Below are 27,811 nucleotides of genomic sequence, written 5' to 3'. Positions count from 1 at the left end.
CGAGAAGTCATTGAAGGCCCGGCCTATCGCCCCTGCGGAAATATCTCCCCGCTTCTGCTCACAATCTGCTTCTGCAGCTAAGAATAACGCTTCTGCAGACGCGCAGTTGTGCCCGCCATTCCGCTTTTGTGATCCACCTCACCAGCTCTTATCTCGCCTTTGCGACTCCTTCGTCACTTCTGCGACCATCGCATTTGCGCGAAACCAGCCGCATGTGCGAGAACACCAAAATCAGCAGCTCCTCAGCAATCCAACCTAGAATGAAAATGATCTGAGCCTTATCTGAAACCCACCCGGGCCTCTCGAGACCACGTCCAAATGTACCAACAAGTCCAATAACATAACATGGACCTACTCGAGGCCTCAAATCATGCATAACAATACCGAAACAACAAATCGTACCTCAAATCGAACTTAACGAACTTGAACTTTTCAACTTTCATAACTCGTGCTGAAACATAGCAAATCAATCTGGAATGAACCCAAAGTTTGCACACGAGTCCCAAATGACATAACGAAACTATAACAATTCCCGGAATCACAATCCGGACCCGATATCTATAAAGTCAACTCTCGGTCAAACTTGTGAACTTTCCAAACCTTCAAATTTTTAATTTTCGCAAGTTTGTGCCGAAACCTTCTAGAAATATCCAAATGCAAATCCGGGCATATGCCCAAGTTCAAAATCATCATCCGGACCTATTGGAACCGTCAAAACTTCGTTCCGGGGTCAAATTCATAAAAAAAGTCAAACTTAGTCAACTATTTTTACTTAAAGCTTCAATAATGAAATTCATTCTTCCAAATCAATTTCGAATAACCTGAAAACCAAAATCGACGATTCACATAAGTCATAATACATCATACGGAGCTACTCATGCTCGCAAACTAACGATCAAAGTGCAAATGCTCAAAACGACCAATCGGATCGTTACATCCTCCCTTGTTTAAACATACGTTTGTCCTCGAACATGCCAAGAGTTGTTCCCAAAGCCACCAAACCGCCGCATAACCTTACCATGCACATACCCGGAGGTGATCCCATGTCACCCCAATCTATATAAGCCTGACAACACAACCTAATTGAAGATCCTTAATTCAATCTTAGCCCACAAACTTAGAACCTAATTTCCAACATCCAGAATTTTCTATAAGACCTGAATCTCGCATCTACACACTGTATAAGTCTGAATAAGCTGCATCAAGCCATAACCATAACCCAAGACACAATCATCGATTATACCACATAGCTCAAATACCCATAGCAAGATTTTCGATCACAGTAGCTGCTCAAAATCACCCAATACCAGTAATAAACCTCATGTCAAACAAAACCTCGTTTTAAATCCTTTATATACTGCAGATGACGAAATAAGCACACACAAACTCACAACCATTCATCATATCAACAAGTCATGGAGCTCCCTCTCATTCGACAAGAATTATAGCCTATTTCTAAGCCGATTAGCGACATTATCCTTTCCAATCTACCGCAATCAAATCTGATAGCACCCATTCTAGGTTCGACGACCTCATCTTATCAAATATAAGCTACTCTACTGACATGCCACACCAATACTACCCAGAGCCACAAACCGTGCAATCCGTGCACCAATACGTAACAATTCAAACGTACTCAAACATAGAAAATGACTCCAATAAGAGAGCTGTCCCGCAAGCTCAACAAGTACCACCACAACGCAGTGCTAAGAACCCATCACACACCGTAGAATCAAGACATACGAATTTAACACAAATGATCATATCCCAACATAACTTCGCTGCAATGTGTGACCCCATACAAACACTGGTCCTCATGAAATATCTCAAGCCACAATGCTCAAAATCAACAGTCGCGCGCAATTTGATGTATAGTACCAATATTGCATGACCATAACCACTGAGAAGCAAATAACTCAATACCGTAGTCCAGAATGAACAGAATCAATGTGCAATCAATCATTCCATACCCTAATACACATCTCGCTCAAATTCCGCCATAAGGCCCAAATAGAACCGCACCATGTGTGTGTATAACCAACGAATCACAATCCCGCGTAGCAGAGAAGGGTGACTCATAGAGCATCTCAGAACACGAATAAGTTCAACTCTAATCGAATGGCACATCCCTCAACAACAACAGTACAGAGTCAACCAATACGACCTGGTGTAGAACACACATCCTCGTTAGGCCTACCAATAGACCCCAAATCAACTTTGGTCACCCACAAATAAATACATAACCCTCCGAAAGTCCACAACGACTGAACCATAAAGCATACTATCATCTGGCTAGCTTTGGCCACATCTTCACAGCCCACAACCACGAAATAATCTACTTCTGAGAACTCCTAGTCTCCAATTTCATAGAACACACGAATCACCATATCCGATCCCAATTTTGTTGCCCGAACGTCTAACACATCTCTCACACACGATCATCCCATGAGGAAATACTTCTATAGTTCTCCCTTGCCACATAGCAAAATCCGAATATTAGTAGTCGATCAACTAGGCGGGTACTGCAACACCAATGAAGCATCTGCAAGTCAAAATACAACGCGCCTTATGAAATGTGCAGCTTCTCTGGCAATAACAAGTAGTGATATTATTCACATAGTCATCTGAAACTGTCCATGCTGCCTAAGAATTTTATGACTTCCCCTTCAAAACTGAACTGTGACCTTGCTCATGCAAATCTGAATCCCACCCAACACATCGCATATATCATGCCATCATATGAAAAATACGAGAACCTCATAATCCACTCCAAGTCACAAGCAACTACATACTCAATTAGCCAAGAACCTTCCATTTGATCTCATCTTGGAGAAAATCACTATACGCCATATGTTCCTCACGTCAGTAGGAAATATACTCCTCGAACCGTGGTAGTAACCATCGAGAAATCTTCGAACATGGATTGCAATACTCTCAACTTTTAAAGAAGCATACATAAAAATTATCTTATGTTTTGGAATAAATGTCAATTAATACCAAGTGATTTCTTTCCTCAATTTGGATTTAGAATTTTATTTGATAATTTTTCATCTTATAATACCACTAAAGATCAGAATAATTAAAAAGTAGTAAAATTAGAACTTCTCACACACCATCCCAACCCTGAACCCCCATCCCATTCCTAAATAAAAATATTATTCATAGTACTTTCTTTTAATGTTGCAGATAAAGTATTCTGCCTAATAATTTCAACAAAATGAATATTTTCTTTTTATGATTTGAAAAAGTATTTTCTTTCCTTTCAATAAAATAAGTATTTTCTTTTCATGACATAGAAAAAGTATTTTCTTTTTCACAAAAAAAGTACTTTCTTTTCATGTTATAGAAAAAGTAATTTTTTTTTGTTTCAACAAAAAGAATACTCTTTTTTAAGATATAGAAAAAGTTTTTTTTCCCCACAAAATGAGTAATTTCTTTTCCTGTTGTTGAAAAAGTATTTTCTTTTATTTCAATAAAAAGAATATTTTCTTTCTCATGTTGTAGAAAAAGTATTTTCTTTCATTTCAATAAAATGAGTTCTCTATTTTATTTTATTTTATTTTATTTTATTATGATACCTAAAAATAGTTCAGTATCTTTCCTTTATTTTATTGATATAAATTTTATTTATTATTTTCTCTATTGTGATAATGTGTTTCTTCTTTATTTTCAGATTTTTTTCATGTTTGATGATTATTTTTGTCAACAACAGTTAGTTTTGAAAGGTTGAAAAAGAGTTTTGGAAAATATTTTCCCGTCTCTTGATAGGGAAAATATTTTCCTCCAACTGAAGAAAAATGAATTCCTAAAGAAAATATTTTTTAAATATTTAAACCAACAAATATGAGAAAATTAGAAAATATTTTCCAGTACATGGGTCAAGGTAGAACTCTAAGATTGAGCATTTTCATGGGTCAAAGTTGGACATCATCATAGGTCTATTTGGGCTGATGATTTTTTATGGATTAACTTGGGCTAGCCCAAAACTGTCTATTTTAAAAAGGGATTTTTTCTTTCCTATACAGTATTTGAAACTTATTTTATCAAAATTATTCTAATTTTGTATATTACCCCCCCCCCCTAAAACAAGGATTACTTAGAAATTATATACATTCCACCTTAAAAGGCTCCAAATCTATTATTAGTACCTTCAATCAAGGGATTTAGTTATACACTCTTTTCTTTTTTTCGCTCCTCTCTCCCCTCTTCTCTCCAGAATATTGGGACCAAAGATACTCCCAACAGTCAACATTTTCCACAAAACAAATCAAGTAATTGCAGTAATTTCTTCCACCTTAGGACACTATTCATCTATTAAAAAAATATAGTCAGCGATCTAAGTCTTGAGATTCGGAAGTGGTACACTATTTTGGTGATAGCTAGGGCTGCTTATCGGGCGGATTGGGCGGTTATTTACTCTTAACGGTTTGGATTATCGGTTATCGACTTTTAAATGTATTAATCCGCTAGCCACCCGATAAGATATCGGGCGAATTGGTATCGGTTTAGCTCTTATCAGGCGATTTATCGGCCTAGCATACATATTTAAAAAGGCAGAACACTTCAGGGTATTGCTAGTTTCACTTCTCCCATCAGTCAATTTGACAGACCAAACTCTATTAATGTTTAACCATGAGTTAACTATAGCTGATAAAAAGGAAATTAGCAATATAATGAGATCATTTGAACAATGGAAAAAGACATTCACAAACCAAGAGTTCCTAAATTCTGGAATGTAGTTCTCCATAAATGAATCAGAAGTTGAAGATCGTGAAGCAACTGCACAGCCACTGCACAAAAGAATTGCAAGTAAGATAGTGATGACATTTTTAAGGGAGACAACATGGTTGCACCAACCTGAACTGCTGGCAGCAACAATCTGCCATTCAATGTTTAGCTATACAACTGTATGATTATCCCACATATTCCAGTGAAGTATTAGGGGCATTTAGAATTGCCTCAGGGTACAAGAGAAGTTTACTTTACAGTTTACACAAGAAGTAGCAAACAACACGCAAGATTACATGTCTCTCTGCTCTCCTAAAGTTACTGCAACTTGTAGAATGAAAAAACTGTTGCTCAACAAGACCAAATTGCTCCTTAAGCCTTTGAACTTTCACATGAATCCAATGCCAGTTGTGTGCCAAGTAAACCCGAAATGAAACCAGTTGTGTGCATTTCTCAACTGTTGTGTGCCAAGCCTTTGAACTTTCACATGAATCCAACTATTTTCTGCAACTGTTCCTGCGCTACATTGTCCAGTTCCATCTCTACTTCTTCTCCTATTTCAATTACATGAAAAACACAAGAGAAATCATCAAATACTTGAAGCCTTGATGGGTTACAATAGTAAATACACACTTATATACAACAAATACTTGAAGCCTTGATGGGTTAAATTCGAATCTTACCAAATATATTAACACTACACGTCAATTACGGAAGGGTCTTTTCCATTGCTGGCTAAATCTGAAGAAAAAAATTAAAATAATGAGTCGTGCGATAAATATAAGCATATCAACAACACTTATATACATCAAATATAGTAACAATATTATTACCTTGTTCAAGCTGCTCGATTTTATCAAGATCTTCCTCAACACTAATGGGTTATTTTAATATTTCATTTCGAAGCCAATCTTGAAGACACACTAGAGCTTGCACCAATTTAGGAGTTAATGAACTCCTAAATGAGTCAAGAAGACGTCCTCCCGTACTAAACACACATTCGGATGCAACACTTGAAACCGGAACAGCTAATACTTCACGAGCCATCTTCGCAAGAATAGGAAATCTAGCTGAGTTCAATTTCCACCAAAGAAGAACATCAAATTCTTTAGTGTCATCCTCAGTTTTTTCACCTAAATATTTATCTAACTCTGTTCTGGTATCAACACCTCCACTCCCACTTTTATATTTTTTTATATCTTGCATGAGTGATTCTAAAAGTTCTATATTTTGGGTGCTTGCTTGACTGCTAGAAAGACCGAAAGTTGAAGTGTCCAATGAAGAACAATCTGAAGATGAAGCAAGCACAACACCTTTTGAGCTGGACTTTACATACTCACTAAATAATGAAGCCATGTACTTCGTCACTTCTGCTTGTATAGTTGCCCCCGGATCTATACCAAACATCTTTACAAGTGCATAGCCAACTGATTCGATCTTGTAACATAGATCCAAAATACATGAGATAAAAATTATCTTGTTCATTTTCCCTGGGTCACCCCCCAATACTTATCAAACTTTTCTTTCATATTCTTTGCCATTTCACTTAAAACGGTATCTTCATTTGCTATCAATTGCTTCAAATAAACAGCAACTGCGCAAATTTCAAGAAAATGAATATTTGATGTAACATAACGTGATCCAGATATCTTCAAAGTAAGAAGATAGAATATTTCAAGAAACTTTATAATTCTTTTTACATTCTCCCAATCACTACTCAAAAGTTCACATGTAGGAATTCCAACTATCAATATAAGAATGCTCAAGATAATGTCTCAAGCCAATTTCACTAGAAGCATAATGTGAAAATGCACTTTCAAATTCAACAGCCCTGCGCAACATCAAGTAGGTGGTATTCCATCTAGTTGGAACATCTAAGCATACAACTTTTTTAGAATTGAGTTGTCCAGCATCAAAACATTCTTGAAACCTCTTCAACCTCGCAGGAGACTGCCTAATATATCTCACTGCCTGCCTAACACATTCAATAGACTTTGAAGATTCTTTTAAACTATCTTGGACCACAAAATTCATGATGTGAGCAATACATCTCACGTGAGGGTGAGTACCATTCATCAAATTAGTTCCCATTTTTGTTAATTGCTTAGACAATTCTTTTACTGTCACATCATTTGAGCTTGCATTATCAATTGTGACAATGAAGATCTTATTTATCCCCCACTTACGTAAGCACCTACCAATACCATTTGCCATATCTTCGCCTTTATGACTAACAATAGGACAAAAATTAATTATTCTCTTATGCATATTCCATTCACTAATGGGCAGTGATACACATGTAATTGATTCTTTGTATAGAAGTCCAGGTATCAGTGGTAATACATACTCTTTGTTTTGTTTCTATAAAAAAAACTCTTCAACTTTTGCTTTTCTTCATTAAAAATATCAAAACAATCCCTAGGATACTTAAGCATATGAGAAAGAACATAATGCCTATTACCATATGATATAACGCCTTGCTACATTCTTCTTGATTAAATTTCCAAGTAAAAACAACTACATCACCCTGATTACTCCCCGGAGCAGATTGAAAGCCTAAATTTGATTGTTTTTTATCAACAATAGCAGGGAATTTAGGACACTTAAGCATATGAGAAAGAAGTGTCGACGTACCGTCTTTGGTCTTAAATACATACTCAATAAAGCAATAGTCATATTTTGCTTTTGTACTCCCTTCAAAAGTAATAATTTCTGTAAAATGATCCCATGCAACAGACCTTTTTCTCCTTTTTTGGTTATATTTGACTCCGTTGTTTGCGCTTGACTTATTGCATTTGAATTAAAAGCCTCACTTTCACCCATCATCACCTTATCACTTTATATATTTTCAGCCATGTATGAGCTATTGCAACAAGAAAAGAAAAGGAATGAGAATAAAGACATCATGCTATAATGGACCGCAAAGCATTCCATGTTGTCAGAAAGATCCCCTCTTCTTTCATTTCGTGAAACAATCAATGGCATATTCTTATTTCAACAGCTTTTGGAACAGAAACCCCATGAAATCATCGAACAAATGTGTCAAATTGAATCTAAAATCAGCTAATCAATACTCAGATACCCAAAATTTAGTAAACCAACAAATCGTTTAGCAACAAATTAGTAACGAATACCAAGCACCTAAGGCAAATCAAATTCGGGAACAAGTTAAAACACTGAAGTATTGCGAGTGTAAGAAAAAAGGATATGGAGATATTGAACAAGTTAAACAAATGTAGATCTACTTAAAACAGTTAGAATATGTGGCACATATAAAATAAAACAGAGAAACTACAATTAGTATGCAGTATGTGATTCAGCTGCAATATGAGTATCATCACTTGAATAAACATCAGTCCAAGTGTTGGAACAAAAATTATTGCTTCATCACCATCATCAACCAAAAAAAATAATTTTTTAAAATTTAATAAATATGAAAAATCATTCAGGAATGGAAATATTAAGTTAATGGTTCGATTCTGCCAGCAACTTCCTCACAGATATCAGAAGAGGGAGCTTGGTTATCCTCATTATGATCGCAAATTTAGAAAATCAATAAAAAATAACAATAAGGTTGGTTGAAAATATTTAGCTAATCAAATTCGATCGATCATTGAAACTTACCATCTGCTGACTGCTGCTCTGGCTATGGCGAGAGGGAGAGGCGAGATGGCGAGAGGGAGACCGGTGGCTGGTGAAAGTCGACGAGGACTGGTGGCTGCTGGTTTAGGCGTTAGGGTTTCTGTGATTCTGTCTTTTTGATTATTTAGGAATTAGGTTTAGGTGAGTTAATCTTAAAGATAGACAGAGTACTAGAAAGTCAAGAGTTTTTGTCTTTTTAATATTTAATATATATATATATATATATATATATATATATATATATATATATATATATATATACTAGATGGGATTGGCCCGTGCAAGCACAGGCCCAACTATTTGCATTATACTGGGATAATATTCAGCTGAACATGAATTATACATCTTAACAAAATAAAACAGCGGTAGTTGCTCTCACAAGTCTTCTTCTGCAACTAAGAGCAGAAGCGAAGACCAACACCTATATAACTCAATCCACCACAGAATTACATCAAGGTGGTTTACTTTCTTGATGGCGCAAAGATCAGCACCATAGCCATCAACAACAGCTTGAATAATAATCAAATCATAATCAGAAGCCTTTGAAGAAGCTCCAACATACATAAAAAAGGAAGTAAAAAGCTGCACAACCTGTCTAACAGTCTAAGATAACATAAACACTATGAAAAAATTTGGTGAACTTTACTATTTTTTTGTCTATAACATCATATACAAAAGGAAAAATCTACATGTTTTTGACATTCATACCTCTTAGTTTTCTAGCAAAATTCTAGATAGCACTATAGCAAGTTAGAACTTATTTGAGAACATTTTTATAATAAGGAGGTTGTTTACTATCCTTAGCATTGCTAAGAAATTCGAGGAATTTGAAAAAAGTACATGTTAAACAGTAGAACAAAAGTGAAGTTCCTGATAAATACATCATAACTATTTTTTATCAACAGAAATACTTAGATTTCCGTCTGCCATGAATTGTATTTTACATAGAAAATTTTGGAGATACGGGGTTAAGCAAGAATAGACTTGACAAAGAGAGTTTTTAGCAAGCACCAAATTTTTTAATCACATCAACATCAACAAGCAAATGAACTTTATCGAGAAGAGAAACACATGAAGACCTGGAAAGTAATCAGAGATTAAATGACTCAATTAACTGTGTAATGTAAATGCACTTGCACCTTGAGGTCCAAAATCTATATCAAGTATTCTAACAATGTATACCATAGAGTAGTATGAACCAAGTAAACCTATAATAGAATTTCTTAAGGTCATGAAATAATACTTTTTTGTAGCCTAAACCCATATTAGCTACCATTAAATTACTTTCTAATGGGGTATCCTGGAAAGAGTTGTCAGTTTTGAATAGTTTTTGTAGATAAGCAGTATGACTAACTATACAGTGACAAATTTAAGGGAGGTTGCACGACTTGGCTTTTTAGGCGGTAGCTGATGATGTTGCAGTTGCTTTTGAAAGGTCTTGAAGTATTTTTGTAACTTCAACTATATCATTAAGATAGTATTAAGGCATACTTGGTTTTTGATCAACATTGGATGCAAACATTTGTCGTGTCTTTGTTGGATATGTCATCGCTTATGCATAGAAAAAAAAGTGGTGGCCACTCTATGCTCTTCATCGACTCCATTAAACTCCGAACAACTATGCTTTCGCTTAATCCTACAATAAATGAATGAGGTTAGTATCCATTTTAGTTCATCGAGTTTGAAATATTATTCAACCATCATCCTTTTTCTCATACATGTGGTTTCACCTCAACCATGTGTTGACTCTTTTCACAATCACAAGCTCATTATTCAGTACACTCTCCAAATGATCAAGAAGCTCTTTTGCTTGCCAAACACCAAAGTCAGGATCGGGTTCCAGAAGAAGATAATAATATAATCTGTGTTAATGAAACCAAAGTAGCAACAATGTCAAACCTTTTAAAATAACCATGTTATAACCAGTGGCTTAAAGAATCCTTACCCCTGCCACTCACTATAAAATCCCTACCCACATCTACCAAATTATATGAAAATTATCTATTGTAGAAGCTTTAGGACCCCATGGTACTGTACCAGTTCCAATTTTTCCCCTTACTTTTGTGTTCTTTAAATACTATACATTTATCTTTAAGTATTGTAAACCCACTTGGATTTGTTTTACATTTTTCAATGCTACAAAACATAGGGTGCTTTTGAATTATTTTTTTGGAATCGAAATTAAACAAAATGACATCAAATTTCAAACTAATGGTAGAACGTTATATTGTGTATAATACCAATTCAAAACTGAGATGACTTCTTTACCAAGAGATTTATTCACCTTATCTGCAGGCATCTTAGTACCATCGCAGCCAAGCAAGATAGACCTAATATTAGTCTTGTTATAAGCAACCCGAAAGCTTCCTGAAATTAGGACAAAAGGCAACAAGTATTTCTTAAATCTATCCTTTTCTAGGATTAATTCGTTTCAAGATTCCTAAGTAAGTTCAAGTGGATTATCTTAATCCCTTCCTAGCATAATGCTAAATATTTTGCAAATTGACAGGATCTTCCAAGTTGTTCTTCCTCTTAGAAGTCTCATTCTTTGGTTAATTTGCCCTTTCATTTGAAGCAGATCATTTATATATCTAAATGCCTGTTGCTTTACTAATAAAGCAGTCCATCCAAGGGAAAACAGGTAAATTATAATCCATAATGATATGAACCATTTGGAGAAGGTAGTTCAATAAGAAGATCTGAGGACAGTTAAGGCACATGTGGAACACCAACACCAACAAAATATAATTCTTTTATAGCATGATTAGCGAAAGTCATCTCTTCGCCTGGCCCTATCAGATTTGTTATTATGTTAACATGTGTCAATGTGCAATAACCAATAAAAGTGTTCATCACAGTAATCTAATTTTCCCTCAGTCTTCGAAATGAGTGCATTATAAAGCTTCATTATTTAAAACTTACATACAGAGGCTTGCCCTACCAGTGCATTACCACTAAAGTTGAAAAAATTATAACAAAATTAGAGATTGAAACACACTGTTTTAATGCAAACACCAGAAAATCTTCAACACACAGAGTCCTAAGAACGTAATTAACTTCCCCTCCTGCCATAAAGAATAATAATAACAATTTCCACATACCAATTTTCATAATAAAATTTCTGTAAAAATCCTTAAATCCACACCAATATTCACAAAAAAATTTCCGTAAAAATCCAAAAATTCAAAGCAAGCACCCCCCCTTTTCTTCAGTTCCAACGAAGCAACAAAAACCCATTTATTCAGAGGTTCGGCAACTATGCAAATTCAAAATAGGGGAAAGTCAAACAGATTTTTTCTCTAAAATGAAAATTCTTACCAGATGAAGAATGGAGATGAAATAGTACAGATCAGTGAAGTAAATTGAAACGAATGCAACAAAGTTAAGGCAGCGAAGAAGTCCAAACCCCAATATATCTTGCGAAGAAGATAGTAGAGCATCCACAAATGGAAGTTGATTTAATTTAAGCTATGAATGCAAAAGTACAGCAATATCCATGGAGGAACGGGGTTGCAACTTGTATTGCAGATATTAAGGTGAGAAATTGTTTCAATACCCAAGAGAGGTAGTTTCAAGTACCTTGGATCGGTTATTCAGGGGATCGGGGAGATTGACGAGGATGTCACACACCGTATAGGGGTGGGGTGGATGAAGTGGAGGTTATCGTCGGGAGTCTTGTGTGACAAGAAAGTGCCACCATTACTAAAAGGTAAGTTTTATAGAGCAGTGGTTAGGCCTGCCATGTTGTATGGAACTGAATGTTGGCCGGTAAAGAACTCACACATCCAGAAGATGAAAGTAGCAGAGATGAGGATGTTGAGGTGGATGTGCGGGCATACAAGGATGGATAAGATTAGGAATGAAGATATTCGAGAGAAGGTGGGTGTGGCCCCCATGGAGGACAAGATGCGGGAAGTAAGACTCAGATGGTTCGGGCACATTCAGAAGAGGAGCACTGATGCACCGGTGAGGAGGTGTGAGCGACTGGCTGTAGTGGGCATGCGGAGAGGTAGAGGAAGACCTAAGAAGTATTGGGGAGAGGTGATCAGACAGGACATGGCGCGACTTAGGATTACTGAGGACATGACCCTTGATAGGGAATTATGGAGGTCGAGCATTAAGGTTGTAGGTTAGGGGAGAGTGTGAATATTTCTACAGCACAATAGAGTGAGACTATCCAGTTAGGAGTTAGACTAGGAATGTCATTGGTCGTCTATTGATGCAGGGCTTTACCTTCTAGTTGTACTATACCAGCCATCTATTTCGTATTTCGTATTCTGTATTTCATATTTCATATCTCTTATATATTGTTGTTATTTTTAATACGCATTTTTATGGTACTAATATATCATCTCCTATTGCTTTTTGAGCCGAGGGTCTCCTGGAAACAGCCTCTCTACCCTTCGGGGTAGGGGTAAGGTCTGCGTACATATTACCCTCCCCAGACCCCACTTGTGGGATTATACTGGGTCGTTGTTGTTGTTGTTGTTGTAAGGTGAGAATACTGAAGAGAGAGAATCACATGAGATAAAGTTCTGTAGCGGTGTTGTCAGGTTGGATTAGTATAAAATGACTATGTAAACCTCGCTAGTTTAAGGAACGTGCGTTATAAGATATAAGGACATAATAGAGAATTCAACACAAAGTTAGATTGAAATGACTAAAATACCCCTTGGTCGGCAAGCAGAGATGTCAACGGAGAGCTGCTTCTGCGCTCTTCTATATAAGTAGAATATATATATATATATATATATATATTCTTAACGAGTTAACGGATTGAATAATCCGCCCCAAACCAATAAGCCGTTAATAAAAAAATTTCAATCTGTTCCCCGTCCGTTAACCCGTTACCAGTAAGCCATTAAGCTTCGGTTCGATTTTCGATTTCGGATCAGTTTTGAACACCCCTAGTGATAGCAAGATATGCAACCAACTAAAATTGATGATAGTCCAATACTCATGGTTCTATTTATAGGACTTCATATTAATGATACTTGCAATATGCCCATGCTACATATGTGGAGATGGATGAAACTATGGAGCCAAAAATGGCTAAATATTGTAAGAGAATTTATAAGCCAACTTTACGAAGAATATTTTATTCAACTAAAACACAAGTACCATTTCTTAAACAACGTACTACGAAGCTGATCGTCATGCACTGCACTTGAAAACCAATTGCTAAATAACCCTATTCCACACTTACTAGGAGTATTTTTTACAATATCATTTCTGTTGTTTATAACTTCTTTTTCTTTTATGCCATCATAAGAATTATTGTGAACAAGACTACACTTTATACACTAGCAGGAATTCCAAAAGAGGAGGTACAATGACAGTCAATGGTAGTTCAATATGAGTGACATGTTGGATTACTTTAAGCTTAACATGTTACAGAACACTTACACTACTAAATCACAACAATCATGTTTTCCAAGGAATCAACAATTATTCATCAGCACAATCTAAAAGAGAACAATATATGGTACATCAACATACAAATTTAAAATAAATTTCGTACAAGTTTAATGTAAATTTGAATATCTACAACAACATACATAGTAAAAATAAATTTCATACAACTAATTATATATTATACAACTTATTTACAACTTTCATACATTATTTTTACCCAGTTAAATACAATTACAATATCATACAACTTAATTATATTTTTTATACAAATTTTACACAATATATTTTTTGTATATAGTTTGTATCTGATTTGTATATATTTTGTCTGTGGTGTGTGTTTCTTCCTCTGTAAAATTCCAATAAAAAACTACTCTCTTTAATAAAATTTTGATACATGTCAATAACTTTATGTAAAAATATAGTATTGCTAGCTTAAATACAAATTTCATACAACGATTCATATATTATACAACTATTTTTTAACTTTCATACAATATTAAAATAAAAAATATATATAACTATAAAAGAATACAATTTACATACATTATAATACAACTTTACTATAATTTTGTAAGTATATTGTATGTCATGTGTTCTTCTTCTTCTTCTTCTTCTAAAACATCTTCAAACTTGAGATATAAACTCCAAACAATATTCCCAATTATTTGCAACAACACCCAATCTAAACAAATAATGGTATTTAAAAATCCAAATTTGATTTTAAAGCTTCAAAGTTTTTTAATGGTTGTCAATGGTGGAGAGTCAAACACCTTCAAAATTTATTGATTGACAATTTCAATTTGAACATTAACTGTGCAATATGAAAGAAAATTGCTAAGCTAAAATGATTGAAATCCATTGATGAATTCCATTAAAACTCTATACAACAAGAAAGCATAAAAAACAGAGAATATCAAATGAAGAAAAATTGGGGAAAAAATAGAGAAGTAGAGTAGAGAGATGAAAAGAGAGAGAGAGAAGGAGAGAGAGAGGGAGACGGAGAGAGAGAGAAGGAGAGAGAAAGGGGGAGACGAAGAGAGAGAGAGTGGGTAAGATAAAGGGATAAGGAAATAATTGATATTTCTTATTCAATTCCTAATATCAAGGAATACTCATTTAAAACTTATTTGTATAAAATTGATAAATTATATATGACCATGTAATTAAATTAAAACTCGAGTAAGAAGAGTAAAAAGGTTTCAAATAGTGTATTCGTAAAAATCCCTTTTAAAAATTGTTCTAGCCCAACCCCACTAAAATTTGGGTGAGCTGATGGGTCAAATGAGTTTGGGTTACCCCTAGACTCGTTTATAAGAACGATTTTCTCGATTAATAATTGCACAGTTATACATGGTTAATGCTACTGATCTGAAACATTAACCACGATATTGAGAATATAGCAGCATTTATCTTTTTTATTTTATAAGGGAAATAAGAGCTACCAATAGTAGCATTTGAATAAATACAACATCTATCAAGTCAAAATCAGTTTCATTATCCAAAGAAGAAAAATCAAAATTATGAGGAGGCAAGTGTAATATCTTAAAATAATAGAAAATTGTCACGACCCCAAATACCGGTCGTGATGGCGCCTATCACATTACTAGGCAAGCCGGACCAACTTTCAAACCACAACCCATTTTCACTTTTGATGAATCATTTGCTAACACAGTTTAATTACCAATTATCATAATAAGTGTGTAAAACAACAAGTTAGATATGCGAAAGTCAATAAGAAATAAAAACTACACAGCCCACATTGATCTGGTGTTATAAGTCTAGAGCCTATAATATAAGTCTGAGCAACCTACTACATAGATAGTCTAGGAATGCGGAAAAGTAATAAGATAGAAGGGAGAAATCAGGGTTGCGGACGCCATGCAACTACCTCGAAATCCCCGGCAAATGCTGAACGACTGAAAAGTTCTCACTCGGCCTCTGGGGCACCTGGATCTGCACGCGAGGTGCAGGGAGTAATGTGAGTACTCCGACCCAATGAGTAATAAAGGTAAATAATGACTGAAAGTAAGAAAATACGTATACACAAGGTATTCTATAATGAAGCAATTAAATGGGTAATTTGTAAGCAGTAAACCAATGAAAAACAAAATAAAGTACTTCTACAACAAACAAATAGGTAATTGACAGACAATTAAGATAAAGTAAACACATAGAAGTTCGCCCCTCGGGCACAGTATCAACAATTTTTGCCCCTCGGGCTTAATCTCACATCACAATGAGTACGTGTGCTCACTTGGGGTGTATAGACTCCAGAGGGGCCCCTTACGGTCCAAGCGCAATATCAAGTCATCTCGTGTCATCAAATCTAGGCCCTCGGCCTCATATCAATCAAGTCACCTCGTGGCGAATATATGTATCTCAGGCCCTCGACCTCATACCAGTATCAATGTTTCTCACAATATAGGCCATCAGCCTTACTCAGTCCAAAAATCAGCACAAGCCCCTCGGCAGTAGTAAAACAGTGTTTTCAGCCCAAACATCATTTAAAATATCATTTAAGTCTTGAAAACTGAGAAAGAATGGCTGAATAGTAAAAACAGTGGGAAAATATCATGACTGAGTTCAAGTAACAAGTCAAAACAGTGAGGAAATATCAATAAATAGCCCTGAAGGGTTCAAATAGTTGGCACTAGGCCCAAATATGACATTTAGCCCAAAGAATGATGACAACACACTATTTACAATCAAATACGCGGTAAAATCATCAATCGCGACGGACCAAGTCACAATCCCCAATAGTATACGACCTCACGCTCATCATCAAGCGCGTGTCTCACCTCAATATAGCACTACGATGTGCAATTACGGGGTTTCAAACCCTCCGAACATCATTTACAATCATTACTCACCTCGAACCGGCTAACTCTCTAGCTCGCGACGCCTTTGCCCCTCGAATCGGCCTCCACGTGCTCGAATCTATCCAAAATCGGAACGAATGCGTCATAATATGCTAAGGGAACAAAGGCCAAGCGAAAAAAATCAAAAAACACCAAAAATCCTGAAATTAGCAAAATCCGAGCCCACTTCTCGAAACTCAGAAATTTTCACATCATTAGATTCTTCGTCTCCCCACGAGTTCATACATATCAAAAACACAAGAATCGGAGTTCAAATGACCCCTCAAATCCTCAATTTAAGCCCTCTTGAACTCAAGCCCTAAATCTCCATTTTTAGTCCTTTAATTCCTTAAATTTCAGTCCCAATCCATGAAATATTACCATAGCAGTGTGTTTTAAGTCCAAAATCCTTACCTCAACGAAGTCTCTTTGATTTCCCTCTTCAAAATCGCCCAAAGCTCCCAATTCCGAGTTCAAAAATGGTTAAACCCTTCAAAAATTGCGAAGGATGAAATATATACCCTCTGCCAAGGTTTTTCCGCATCTGCGGTCCAAAACTCTCTGCTGCAGTACCGCATATGCAGTCAAAACAACCGCTTCTGTGGTCCCTCACTTAATAGCCAGAATCGCATCTGCGATAGAAATTCTGCATCTGCGGCTTCGCAGATGCGGCCACCTTGACCGCTTCTGCGAAACTGCTCGCCAAACTAACTTTCGCATCTGCGGCCTTCTCCTTCGCACGTGCGGCACCACACCTGCATTCCCCAAACCGCAGGTGCGAAAACACCAGAAGCAGCAATATCAGCTGCTGCAACCAAGTTCCAAATTCTCCGATAACCACCCGAAATGTTCCCGAAGCCCCCGGGACCTCAACCAAAGCACAAACATAACTCGATACCTTATTCAAACTTGTTCCAATCATCAAAATGCCTCAAACAACATCAAATCTACCAAATCACATTGAATTCAAGCCTAAGTTTTAAAAATCTTCCGAAATACGCTTTTGATCAAAAACCCAACCAAACCACGTTCGAATGACCTGAAATTTTGCACACACATCCCAAATGACCTAGCGAAGCTACTGCAACTCTCGGAATTCCATTCTGACTCCTATATCAAAATCTCACCTATCAACCGGAAATCGCCAAAATATCAACTTCGCCAATTCAAGCCTAAATCTACTACGGACCTCCAAAATCCATTTTGATCAGCTCCTAAGTCATAAATCATCTCCCGAAGCTAACCGAACCATCGGAACTCACATCCGAGCCCTCTAACACATAAGTCAACATGCAGTTGACTTTTCCAACTTAAACCTTCTCATAAGAGACTAAGTGTCTCATTTCTTACCAAATCCTCTCCAAACTCAAACTGATCAATCCGATCACATAAAAAACTCGGATGACGAAGCATAAAGAAGTAGGAATGGGGGAAACAAAGCGGTAACTCATGAGATGACTGGCCGGTTCGTCATATCTTCCCCAACTTAAACAAACGTTCGTCCTCGAACGAGTCAAGAAACATACCTGAAGCCTCAAATAGGTGAGGATATCTGCTCCGCATCTCCCGCTCGGTCTTCCAGGTAGCCTCCTCCATGGGCCAACCTCTCCATTGCACTTTCACTGAAGCTATATCCTTTGACCTCAGCTTCCAAACCTGACGACCCAAAATAGCTACTGCCTCCACATCAAAGGTCAAATCATCATCCAACTGAACCGTGATGGAGTCCAAAACATGAGACAGATCCCCAATATACTTCCGGAGCATAGAAACATGAAATACCAGATGCACACTCGACAAGCTGGGTGGTAAAGCAAGCTCATAAGCCACCTCCCCAATCCTCCGAAGCACCTCAAAAGGCCCAATGAACCGAGGACTCAATTTCTCTTTCTTCCCAAATCTCATAACACCCTTCATGGGTGAAACCTTCAATAGAACCTTCTCGCCAACCATGTAGGACACATTTCGAACTTTCCTATCAGCATAACTCTTTTGCCTCGACTACGTCGTACGAAGCCTCTCCTGAATCACCTTCACCTTCTCCAAATCTTCCTGTACCAAATCAGTCCCAATTAGCCTAGCCTCACCGGGCTCGAACCAACCAACTGGAGATCTACACCGCCTCCCATACAAAGCCTCATATGGAGCCATCTAAATACTCGACTAGTAACTATTATTGTAGGCAAACTCTGCAAGCGGTAGAAACTCATCCCATGATCCTCTAAAATCAATGACATAAGTATGCAACATGTCCTCCAATATCTAAATAGTACACTTGGACTGCCCGTCCGTCTGAGGATGAAAAGTTGTGCTCAACTCCACCTGAGTACCCAACTCTCTCTACACGACTCTCTAAAACTGCAAAGTAAACTGAGTACCTCTATCTGAAATGATGGAAATCGGAACACCATGCAAGCGAACAATCTCCCGGATATAAATTTCTGCCAACCGCTCTAAAGAATAGGTAGTACACACAGGAATGAAGTGCGCGGACTTGGTCAGCCGATCCACAATCACCCAAATAGCGTCGAACTTTTTCATAGTCCGTGGGAGTCCAACAACAAAGTCCATAGTGATCCTCTCCCACTTCCACTCAGGAATAACCATCTGTTGAAACAAGCTACCCGGTCTCTAATGCTCATATTTCACCTGCTGACAATTGAGACACCGAACTACAAATCCCACAATATCTTTCTTCATTCTTCTCCACCAATATTGCTACCTCAAATCCTGATACATCTTCGTGGCACCCGGATGGATGGAATACCGCGAGCTATGGGCCTCCTCCAGAATTAACTCCCGAAGCCCATCCACATTAGGCACGCAAATCTGGCCCTGCATCCTCAACACCCCATCATTATCGATGGTCACATCTCTGGCATCATCATACTGAACTCTGTCCCTAAGGACAAACAAATGCGGATCATCATACTAGCGCTTCCTGATGCGATCATTTAAGGAAGATCGAGAAACCATACAGGCCAACACCCGGCTGGGCTCCGAGATATCCAACCTCACAAACCGATTGGCCAAGGCCTGAACATCAACTGCAAGAGGTCTCTCCCTAACTGGAATATATGCCAAACTCACCATACTCACTGCCTTTCGGCTGAAAGCATCGGCCACCACATTGGCCATTCCCGGATGGTACAATATAGCGATATCATAATCCTTAAGCAACTCCGACCATCTTCGCTACCTCGAATTAAGATCCTTTTGCTTGAACAAATGTTGAAGGCTGCGATGATCGGTGAACACCTCACAAGATATGCCATACAAGTAATGCCTCCAAATCTTCAATGCATGAACTATGGCAGCCAACTCCAAATCATGAACGGGGTAGTTCTTCTCATGGGGCTTCAACTAACGAGAAGCATAAGAAATAACTCTACCCTCCTGCATCAATACACAACCGATCCCAACTCTCGAAGCATCACAATACACGGTATATGAACCTGAAGCTAATGGCAAAACCAATACTGGAGCTGTGGTCAAAGCTGTCTTGAGCTTCTAAAAGCTCTCCCCACACTCGTCTGACCATACAAATGAAGCACCCTTCTGAGTCAACTCACTCAGCCTTTGGGGCACCTATATCTGCACGCGAGGTGCAAGGAGTAATGTGAGTACTCCGACCCAGTGAGTAATAAAGGTAAATAATGACTGAAAGTAAGAAAACACGTATACACAAGGTATTCTATAATAAAGCAATTAAATGGGTAATTTGTGAGTAGCAAACCAATGAAAAACAAAATAAAGTACTTCTACAACAAACAAACAGGTAATTGACAGACAATTAAGATAAAGTAAACACATAGAAGTTCGCCCCTCGGGCACAGTATCGATAATTTCTGCCCCTCGAGCTCAATCTCACATCACAATGAGTACCTGTGCTCACTTGGGGTGTATAGACTCCGGAGGGGCCCCTTACGGTCCAAGCGCAATATCAAGCCATCTCGTGTCATCAAATATAGGCCCTCGACCTCATATCAATCAAGCCACCTCGTGGCGAATATATGTATCTTAGGCCCTCGGCCTCATATCAGTATCAATGTTCCTCACAATATAGGCCATCAGCCTTACTCGGTCCAAAAATCAACACAAGCCCCTCGGCAGTAGTAAAACAGTATTTTCAGCCCAAACATCATTTAAAATATCATTTAAGTCTTGAAAACTGAGAAAGAATGGCTGAATAGTAAAAAAAGTGGGAAAATATCATGACTGAGTTCAAGTAACAAGTCAAAATAGTGAGGAAATATCAATAAATAGCCCTAAAGGGTTCAAATAGTTGACACTAGGCCCAAATATGACATTCAGCCCAAAGAATGATGACAACACACAGTTTTAGAATCAAATATGCGGTAAAATCATCAATCGCAACGGACCAAGTCACAATTCCCAATAGTATACGACCTCACGCTCATCATCAAGCGCGTGTCTCACCTCAATATAGCACTACGATGTGCAATTACGGGGTTTCAAACCCTCCGAACATCATTTACAATCATTACTCACCTCGAACCGGCTAACTCTCTAGCTAGTGATGCCTTTGTCCCTCGAATCGGCCTCCACGCACGTCGAATCTATCCAAAATCGGAACGAATACATCATAATATGTTAAGGGAACAAAGCCCAAGCGAAAACAATCGAAAAACACCAAAAATCCCGAAATTAGCAAAACCCGAGCCCCGGGCCCACTTATCCAAACTCATAAATTTTCACATCATTAGATTCCTCGTCTCCCCACGAGTTCATACATATCAAAAACACAAGAATCGGAGTTCAAATGACCCCTAAAATCCTCAATTTAAGCCCTCTTGAACTCAAGCCCTAAACCTCCATTTTTAGTCCTTTAATTCCTTAAATTTCAGTCCCAATCCATGAAATATTACCATAGAAGTGTGTTTTAAGTCCAAAATCCTTACCTCAATGAAGTCTCCTTGATTTCCCTCTTCAAAATCGCCCAAAGCTCCCAATTCCGAGTTCAAAAATGGTTACGCTTTTGATCAAAAACCCAACCAAACCACGTCCGAATGATCTGAAATTTTGCACACACATCCCAAATGACCTAACGAAGCTACTGCAACTCTCAGAATTCCATTCCGACCCCTATATCAAAATCTCGCCTATCAACCGAAAATCGCCAAAATATCAACTTCACCAATTCAAGCCTAAATCTACTATGGACCTCCAAAATCCATTTCGATCATGCTTTTAAGTCATAAATCACCTCCCGAAGATAACCGAACCATCGGAACTCACATCCGATCCCTTTAACATATAAGTCAACATCCGGTTGACTTTTCTAACTTAAACCTTCTCAAAAGAGACTAAGTGTCTCATTTATTACCAAATCCTCTCCGAACTCAAACTGATCAATCCGATCACATAAAAACTTGGATGGCGAAGTATAAAGAAGCAGGAATGGGGGAAACAGAGTGGTAACTCATAAGACGACTGGCCGGTTCGTCACAAAAATTAATGTTACAAAGACAAATCTAGAGGAAGGTTACAAGCTGGAATCGACATGGATTTGAGAAAAAAAAACTAACTAGGGCTTGAAGTTTCATAGAGAAAGAGAAAGAACTAGCAGAGCTTTATTTCTCATCTCTGTAAAATAAAAATGTTTCTTCGGTACAAAATAGAATGTGGTCCGCACTTTTTATATGACCCGATTCAGTCCACTGAAGTTATAAATAAAAACGTGAGTTAAACACACATACACTAACTACACTAACTAGCCCACATCAGTATAGATATTAAACTCAACACCCACATTCAAGTTGGAGGGTGGTAACACACCTAACTTGATGATATGGAGATGATGGACTGCTCCCAGGTATAGTTTTGGTGAGAATATCAACCATTTGGGGAGAGTTGGAAGTGTGTAGTAGAGAAATCAAGCCATCACCCAGCTTGGTGCTCACAAAATGACAATCCAACTCTATATGCTTGGTCCGTTCATGGAAAACAGGATTCTTAGCAATGTATATGGCAGCCTGGTTATCATAGTAAACAAGAATAGAAGAAAGATTAGTAAGCTCAAAATCAGATAAAAGTCTAGAGAGCCAGGTAACCTCAGCCACAGCTTTGCTCAAGGACCTATACTCAGCCTCAACGGAGGATAGAGATACACCATATTGTTTCTTGGATTTCCAGCTGACCAAACTGTCACCCAGAATAATGCAAAAACCAGTCACTGACCGTCTACTATCAGGACAAGAACCCCAATCACTGTCACAATAAACTTGAAGAGAGAGATCAGAGGAGTTATTGAAGAACAACCCAAAATCAGAAGTCCCTTTCAAGTACCTCAAGAGGTGCAAGGTATCTTTCATATGAGGAACACAAGGATGCTGCATGAATTGGCTCAGATGTTGTACAGAAAATGACAAACATGTCTTGGTATATGTTAAGAAATTTAACTTGCCAATCAAACTCCTATACAACTCAAGACCGGGTAAAGGATCACCCATATTGGCCTTCAATTTTTCATGTAACTCAAGAGGGCAAACCACATGAGAAGATACATCAGAACAAAATTCTTTCAGGAGATCATGAATAAACTTGCACTGATGGAGTAAGACACCAGATGGGGTGTACAAAACCTCAATACCAAGAAAATAATTCAACAAGCCTAAGTCTTTGATTTTGAACTGATCATGCAAGTAGTTTTTCAAGGCAGAAATTTCATCTAAATCAGTCCCACTAAGAACTATGTCATCCACATAAACAATCAAGATAACAAGAGAATCCCAGACCCTCTAGTAAATAAAGAATAATCATTTAAGGAGTGAACATAATCCCTAGACTGTAAAGCGTGAGAAAGTTTGGCATACCACTGTCTGGAAGCTTGCCTTAGCCCATAGAGAGATTTTTTTGCAACTTACACACGAGGGTACCATATAAGGAAGTGGAAGGAACAAACAAACCAGGAGGAAGTTTCATATACACTTCCTCATCCAAATCACCATACAAGAATGAATTGTTTACATCTAGTTGAAAAAGAGGCCATTTCCTGTTGACTGCTACATCAATAAGAGTCTTAACAGTAGACATTTTTACCATAGGAGAGAAAGTTTCATGAAAATCAACCCCCTCAACCTGAGTATCGCCCTTAACTACCAACCTAGCTTTGTACCTCTCAATGGTGCCATCGGCTTTATATTTAACCTTGTACACCAATTTACAACCTATGGATTTCTTACCCTGGGCAATTCAACAATTTCTCAAGTTTGATTTGCTTCCAAAGCCTCAAACTCTTTCCTCATGACATCCTGCCACTCAGGGATAAGAGCTGCCTGAGAGTAAGTGAAAGGCTCAGGAACAAGCTGTTGACTAAAAGGAGAATTAGAGAAAACAGAACTGGAGTCTAAGGATGAAGAGTGACATACATAACTTTGAAGGTAAGAAGTCTGCTTATGCACCCTAGTAGATCTTCTGAGTGTAGGAGGAGAAGGGGAAGATGGAGGTAGAGGAGGAGAAGAGGAAGGAGCAGAAACATATGAAGAAGGAGAAACTGAAAAGATAGAAGAGGATGAAGGGGGAGAGATAAGAGCAGAAGAAGTAGAAACAGGAGTAAGCAAGGGAGAACCATTACAAATAGGAGATAAAGAAGGAACATAGGATGAGGTAAGAGGAAAGTCATTAGAACAGGCAGAAAAAGGAAAAGGACAAATGCTGGGAGCACAAGAAGAGGATTGAAGAAATGGAAAAATGTGCTCATGAAAAACAATATCTCTAAATACAAGGCAAGAGTTAGTTTCCAAGTTATACAGTTTGTAGCCTTTGTTAGCAAAAACGTACCCCAAGAATACATAAGACAAAGCTCTAGGCTGAAACTTGTCTTTGTGTGTTTTAGGAACAATATAGTAGAAAATATAGCCAAATGCCCTAATGTAAGAATAGCTGTGAGGTTTACCATATAAGGTTCATAAGAGCTTTTGTGATTTAGTAAGGGAGAAGGGAACTTGTTGATCAAGAGGTTGTTTGGATTGGCTTATTTTAAGTTCTTATTAACTTTTAAGCACTTATTTAGTTTGTGTGGTGTTTGGCAATGATAAAAAAGGCTTAAAAGTACTTACTTTTAGGCATAAAAAGTGCAAAAATAAGCCAAAAACCAAAAGTTGGGTATTACCAACTTATGTCTTTTATCTTTTAGCTTAAAAGATACTTTTTATAAGCCAATCCAAACACCCTCCAAATAAGTGGCAGTCAAGACACAATCTCCCCAAAATTTAATAGGTAGGTGGGATTGGGCCCCAGCAGTTTCAAGCAAATGCCTATGTTTTCTTTCCACCACTCCATTTTATTGTGGAGTGTGTGGACAAGAAGTTTGATGCACAATGCCTTTAGCAGAGAAAAATTGAGATCCAGATAAACTAGACCCTAACTCCAATGCATTATCACTCCTGACAGTTTGCACCTTAGAATGAAAATGGGTTTCTACCATGGCAATAAAAGCTTTTAAAAGGTCAAAAGCATTGCTCTTGGCACCTAGTAAGTGAGTCCAAGTAGCCTAGTATAGTCATCAATAATGGTCAAGAAATATTTTGATCCATCATAAGTGGAGGCATGGTAAGGGCCTCAGGTATCAATGTGGATTAATTGAAATGGTGTAATAGTTTGTATTGAACTATCAGGGAATGGTAATCTGTTTTGTTTAGCCAGTGGACAAATAGGGCAAGTAAAAGATTGTTTGGAAAACAATTTGGAATTACAATTAGAAATACATTTCATCTTAGAAAAAGTCAAGTGACCAAGTCTATAATGCCAAAAAACATCCTCTTTATTGACTTTATTCAGTAGTGCATGATCAGTATGTACATGTGCATCAGAAAACATATTTGCATCAACACTAGAAATATTAGAACATTCAACAGGAGAAACATTACAAGGGATGGAACAAGGAATGATACTGAAAGTAGAAGAATTACAAGAGAAGGATGTTGCAGGAAGCTGAAAGAGCTTGTAAAGTCCATTTTCTGGTCTACCAAGTACCACTGGCTTCTTCAGTGAAGGGCCCTGAAAAGTGCAGCCAACATTGGTAAACTCAACAATATGACCAGGTCTAGCAACTAATTTGTAAACAGAAATTAGATTATAATGGAATGAAGGAATATATAGGACATTGTGGAGTATTAAATTAGGCGACAAGGTCAAAAAACCAATATTAGTGACCTTAACTTTATACCCATTGGGAAGTGAGACAAGATAAGGAATAGGAAGAGTTTGAGTATTCAAAAGAAGAGATTTGTTAGAAGTCATATGATCAGAAGCTCCAGAGTCTATAATCCATAATATGTTCTCTATTTTAGTAAGCAAACAAGTTCTGAACAGACCACTTTCAGGCAGTAACTCACCAGCAAAGTTGGCTGAAGCCAAGAGATTTAGAGTGGAGCTTGAACTAGACAGGTGTGACTGTTGCAACATGATCATTAACTCGCAATACTGCTCTATAGTCAAACCAGGCATTGCAAACAATTGTTCAGACTGAGATTGGGGCTGGACATCAGAGCCCCCAGAAGCACCAAGAAAACCAGATTTTTCCACTTCAATATTGGCAGCCATTTTCCTTGGACCAGTAGTTTTGGAGAATTTGAAGTTTGGAGGAAAACCATGAAATTTGTAGCACTTTTCAATAGTATGGCCTTGCTTTTTACAGTACCTGCAGATAAGAGAAGTTTTAGGAGAATCGAAACTGACTTTTGAATGAAAATTCTGCTTGGAGACACGAACATCGAATGAGGCAAAACTTGAGGAAAAGTGAGAGGCAGAAGAAAGTTATTTCTGCTTTTCATCACTCAGCAATATACTGTATACAATGTTCATAGAAGGAAGAGGCTTTAACATAATGATATTGCCCCTAACTTAAAGGTAGGTCTCATTGAGTCCCATCAAGAATTGATACACCTTTTGCCCCTCTTCAGCCTTTTTATTTCCTCTACAAGTACAAACACTCAGATGATTGATAGAGATAGAGGCTATTTCATCCCATAGCTGTTTGATTTTATTAAAATAGGAGGTATAATCTAAGGACCCTTGGGAAATATGTGCTAGGTCTTTCTTTAATTCAAAAATCCTAGCACCATCAGCTTTCCCATATATCTCTCTCTTCTAGTTCATTCCAGATATCTTTAGCAAGTTGTGAGTATTCAACACTACGAAAGATTTCCTTAGTGAGAGAATTGGTTAACCAGGATACCACCAAGTCATTACAACGTTGCCACTGTCTAGCAAGAGAAGAACCAACAGGAGGTCTCTCAGTAGTGCTATTTATAAAATCTAGCTTATTGCGCATAAATAAGGCAACTAGTATATTTCTTCTCAAACTACCATAACAAGTACCATCGAAAGAAACGGAGACTAAAGAAGCCCCTAAGATATCTGAGGGATGAACATAGAGCAGGTGGCAAGGATGAGTAAAATCACCAGGATGAAAAGCAGTGTGGCGAGCAGAGGAGTTAACTGGAACGGACGCGGACTCAAAAACACTTTTGTTTGCAACAGGAGTAACAATACCAATCATCATTTTTTTTACTCAAACAATATCAACTAGCTAGACATGCAACTAAGATCATATAATATGACAATGAAAAAAATGAATAGAGATGAAAACGATGTTACCAACTCTTTCGCAACCGGAAAGACATGGCCTTGAATGAGAAAAAAACGAAGGAAATAGCAAGCGGAAACCAAAACCCTAGAATACGATGAGAGTTCAGCTGATAAGTTCGTACTGTCCCAATCGCTTGTAGGAATCAGAAGGATAAGACCAGATAACAACGGACAAATGAAAAATTTGAAGAATCAAACGCCAAAATCCTAGGAATCAGAAAATGCCTCTGATGAGAAAACTCAAACAAAACTTCGGCGAGAAATTATAGGGGTAACATCGGATGATAGTCAAGGACGAACTCTACCATAATCCAAGCTCTAACCATGTTACAAGCTGGAATCGACATGGCTTTGAGAAAAAAACTAACTAGGGCTTGAAGTTTCATAGAGAAAGAGATCGAAAGAACGAGCAGAGCTTTATTTCTCATCTCTGTAAAATAAAAAATGTTTCTTCTGTACAAAATAGAATGTGGTCCACACTTTTTATATGAACTGATTCAGTCCAATGAAGTTATAAGTAAAAATGTGGGCCGAGCCCAAATACACTAACTACA

General features: G+C 37.6%; 1 protein-coding gene and 2 non-coding genes across 3 annotated transcripts; all 3 read right to left on the bottom strand.

Moving 5' to 3' along the window:
• Positions 1–8,038: 8,038 nt before the first annotated feature.
• On the bottom strand, positions 8,039–8,125 carry LOC138869884 (small nucleolar RNA snoR31). The gene has a single exon (XR_011400134.1). It is a non-coding gene; the product is annotated as a small nucleolar RNA snoR31 (small nucleolar RNA).
• Positions 8,126–8,169: 44 nt separating this feature from the next.
• LOC138869929 (small nucleolar RNA R30/Z108) lies at positions 8,170–8,269 on the bottom strand. The gene has a single exon (XR_011400164.1). It is a non-coding gene; the product is annotated as a small nucleolar RNA R30/Z108 (small nucleolar RNA).
• Positions 8,270–23,869: 15,600 nt separating this feature from the next.
• LOC104218332 (uncharacterized) lies at positions 23,870–27,171 on the bottom strand. The gene is made up of 4 exons (XM_070147135.1): positions 26,837–27,171; positions 25,373–26,307; positions 24,990–25,136; positions 23,870–24,426 (listed from the first exon to the last, which is right to left on the bottom strand). The coding sequence occupies exons 1-4, from the start codon at positions 27,169–27,171 to the stop codon at positions 23,870–23,872; spliced, it is 1,974 nt and encodes a 657-aa protein (XP_070003236.1).
• Between the last annotated feature and the right edge of the window lie 640 nt (positions 27,172–27,811).

This window comes from Nicotiana sylvestris, chromosome 5 (genome assembly GCF_000393655.2).
Source record: "Nicotiana sylvestris chromosome 5, ASM39365v2, whole genome shotgun sequence".
In the NCBI taxonomy this organism is placed as follows: domain Eukaryota; kingdom Viridiplantae; phylum Streptophyta; class Magnoliopsida; order Solanales; family Solanaceae; genus Nicotiana; species Nicotiana sylvestris.
The sequence above is the reverse complement of the archived record's forward strand: the minus strand, read 5'-3'. Positions and strand labels throughout refer to the sequence as shown.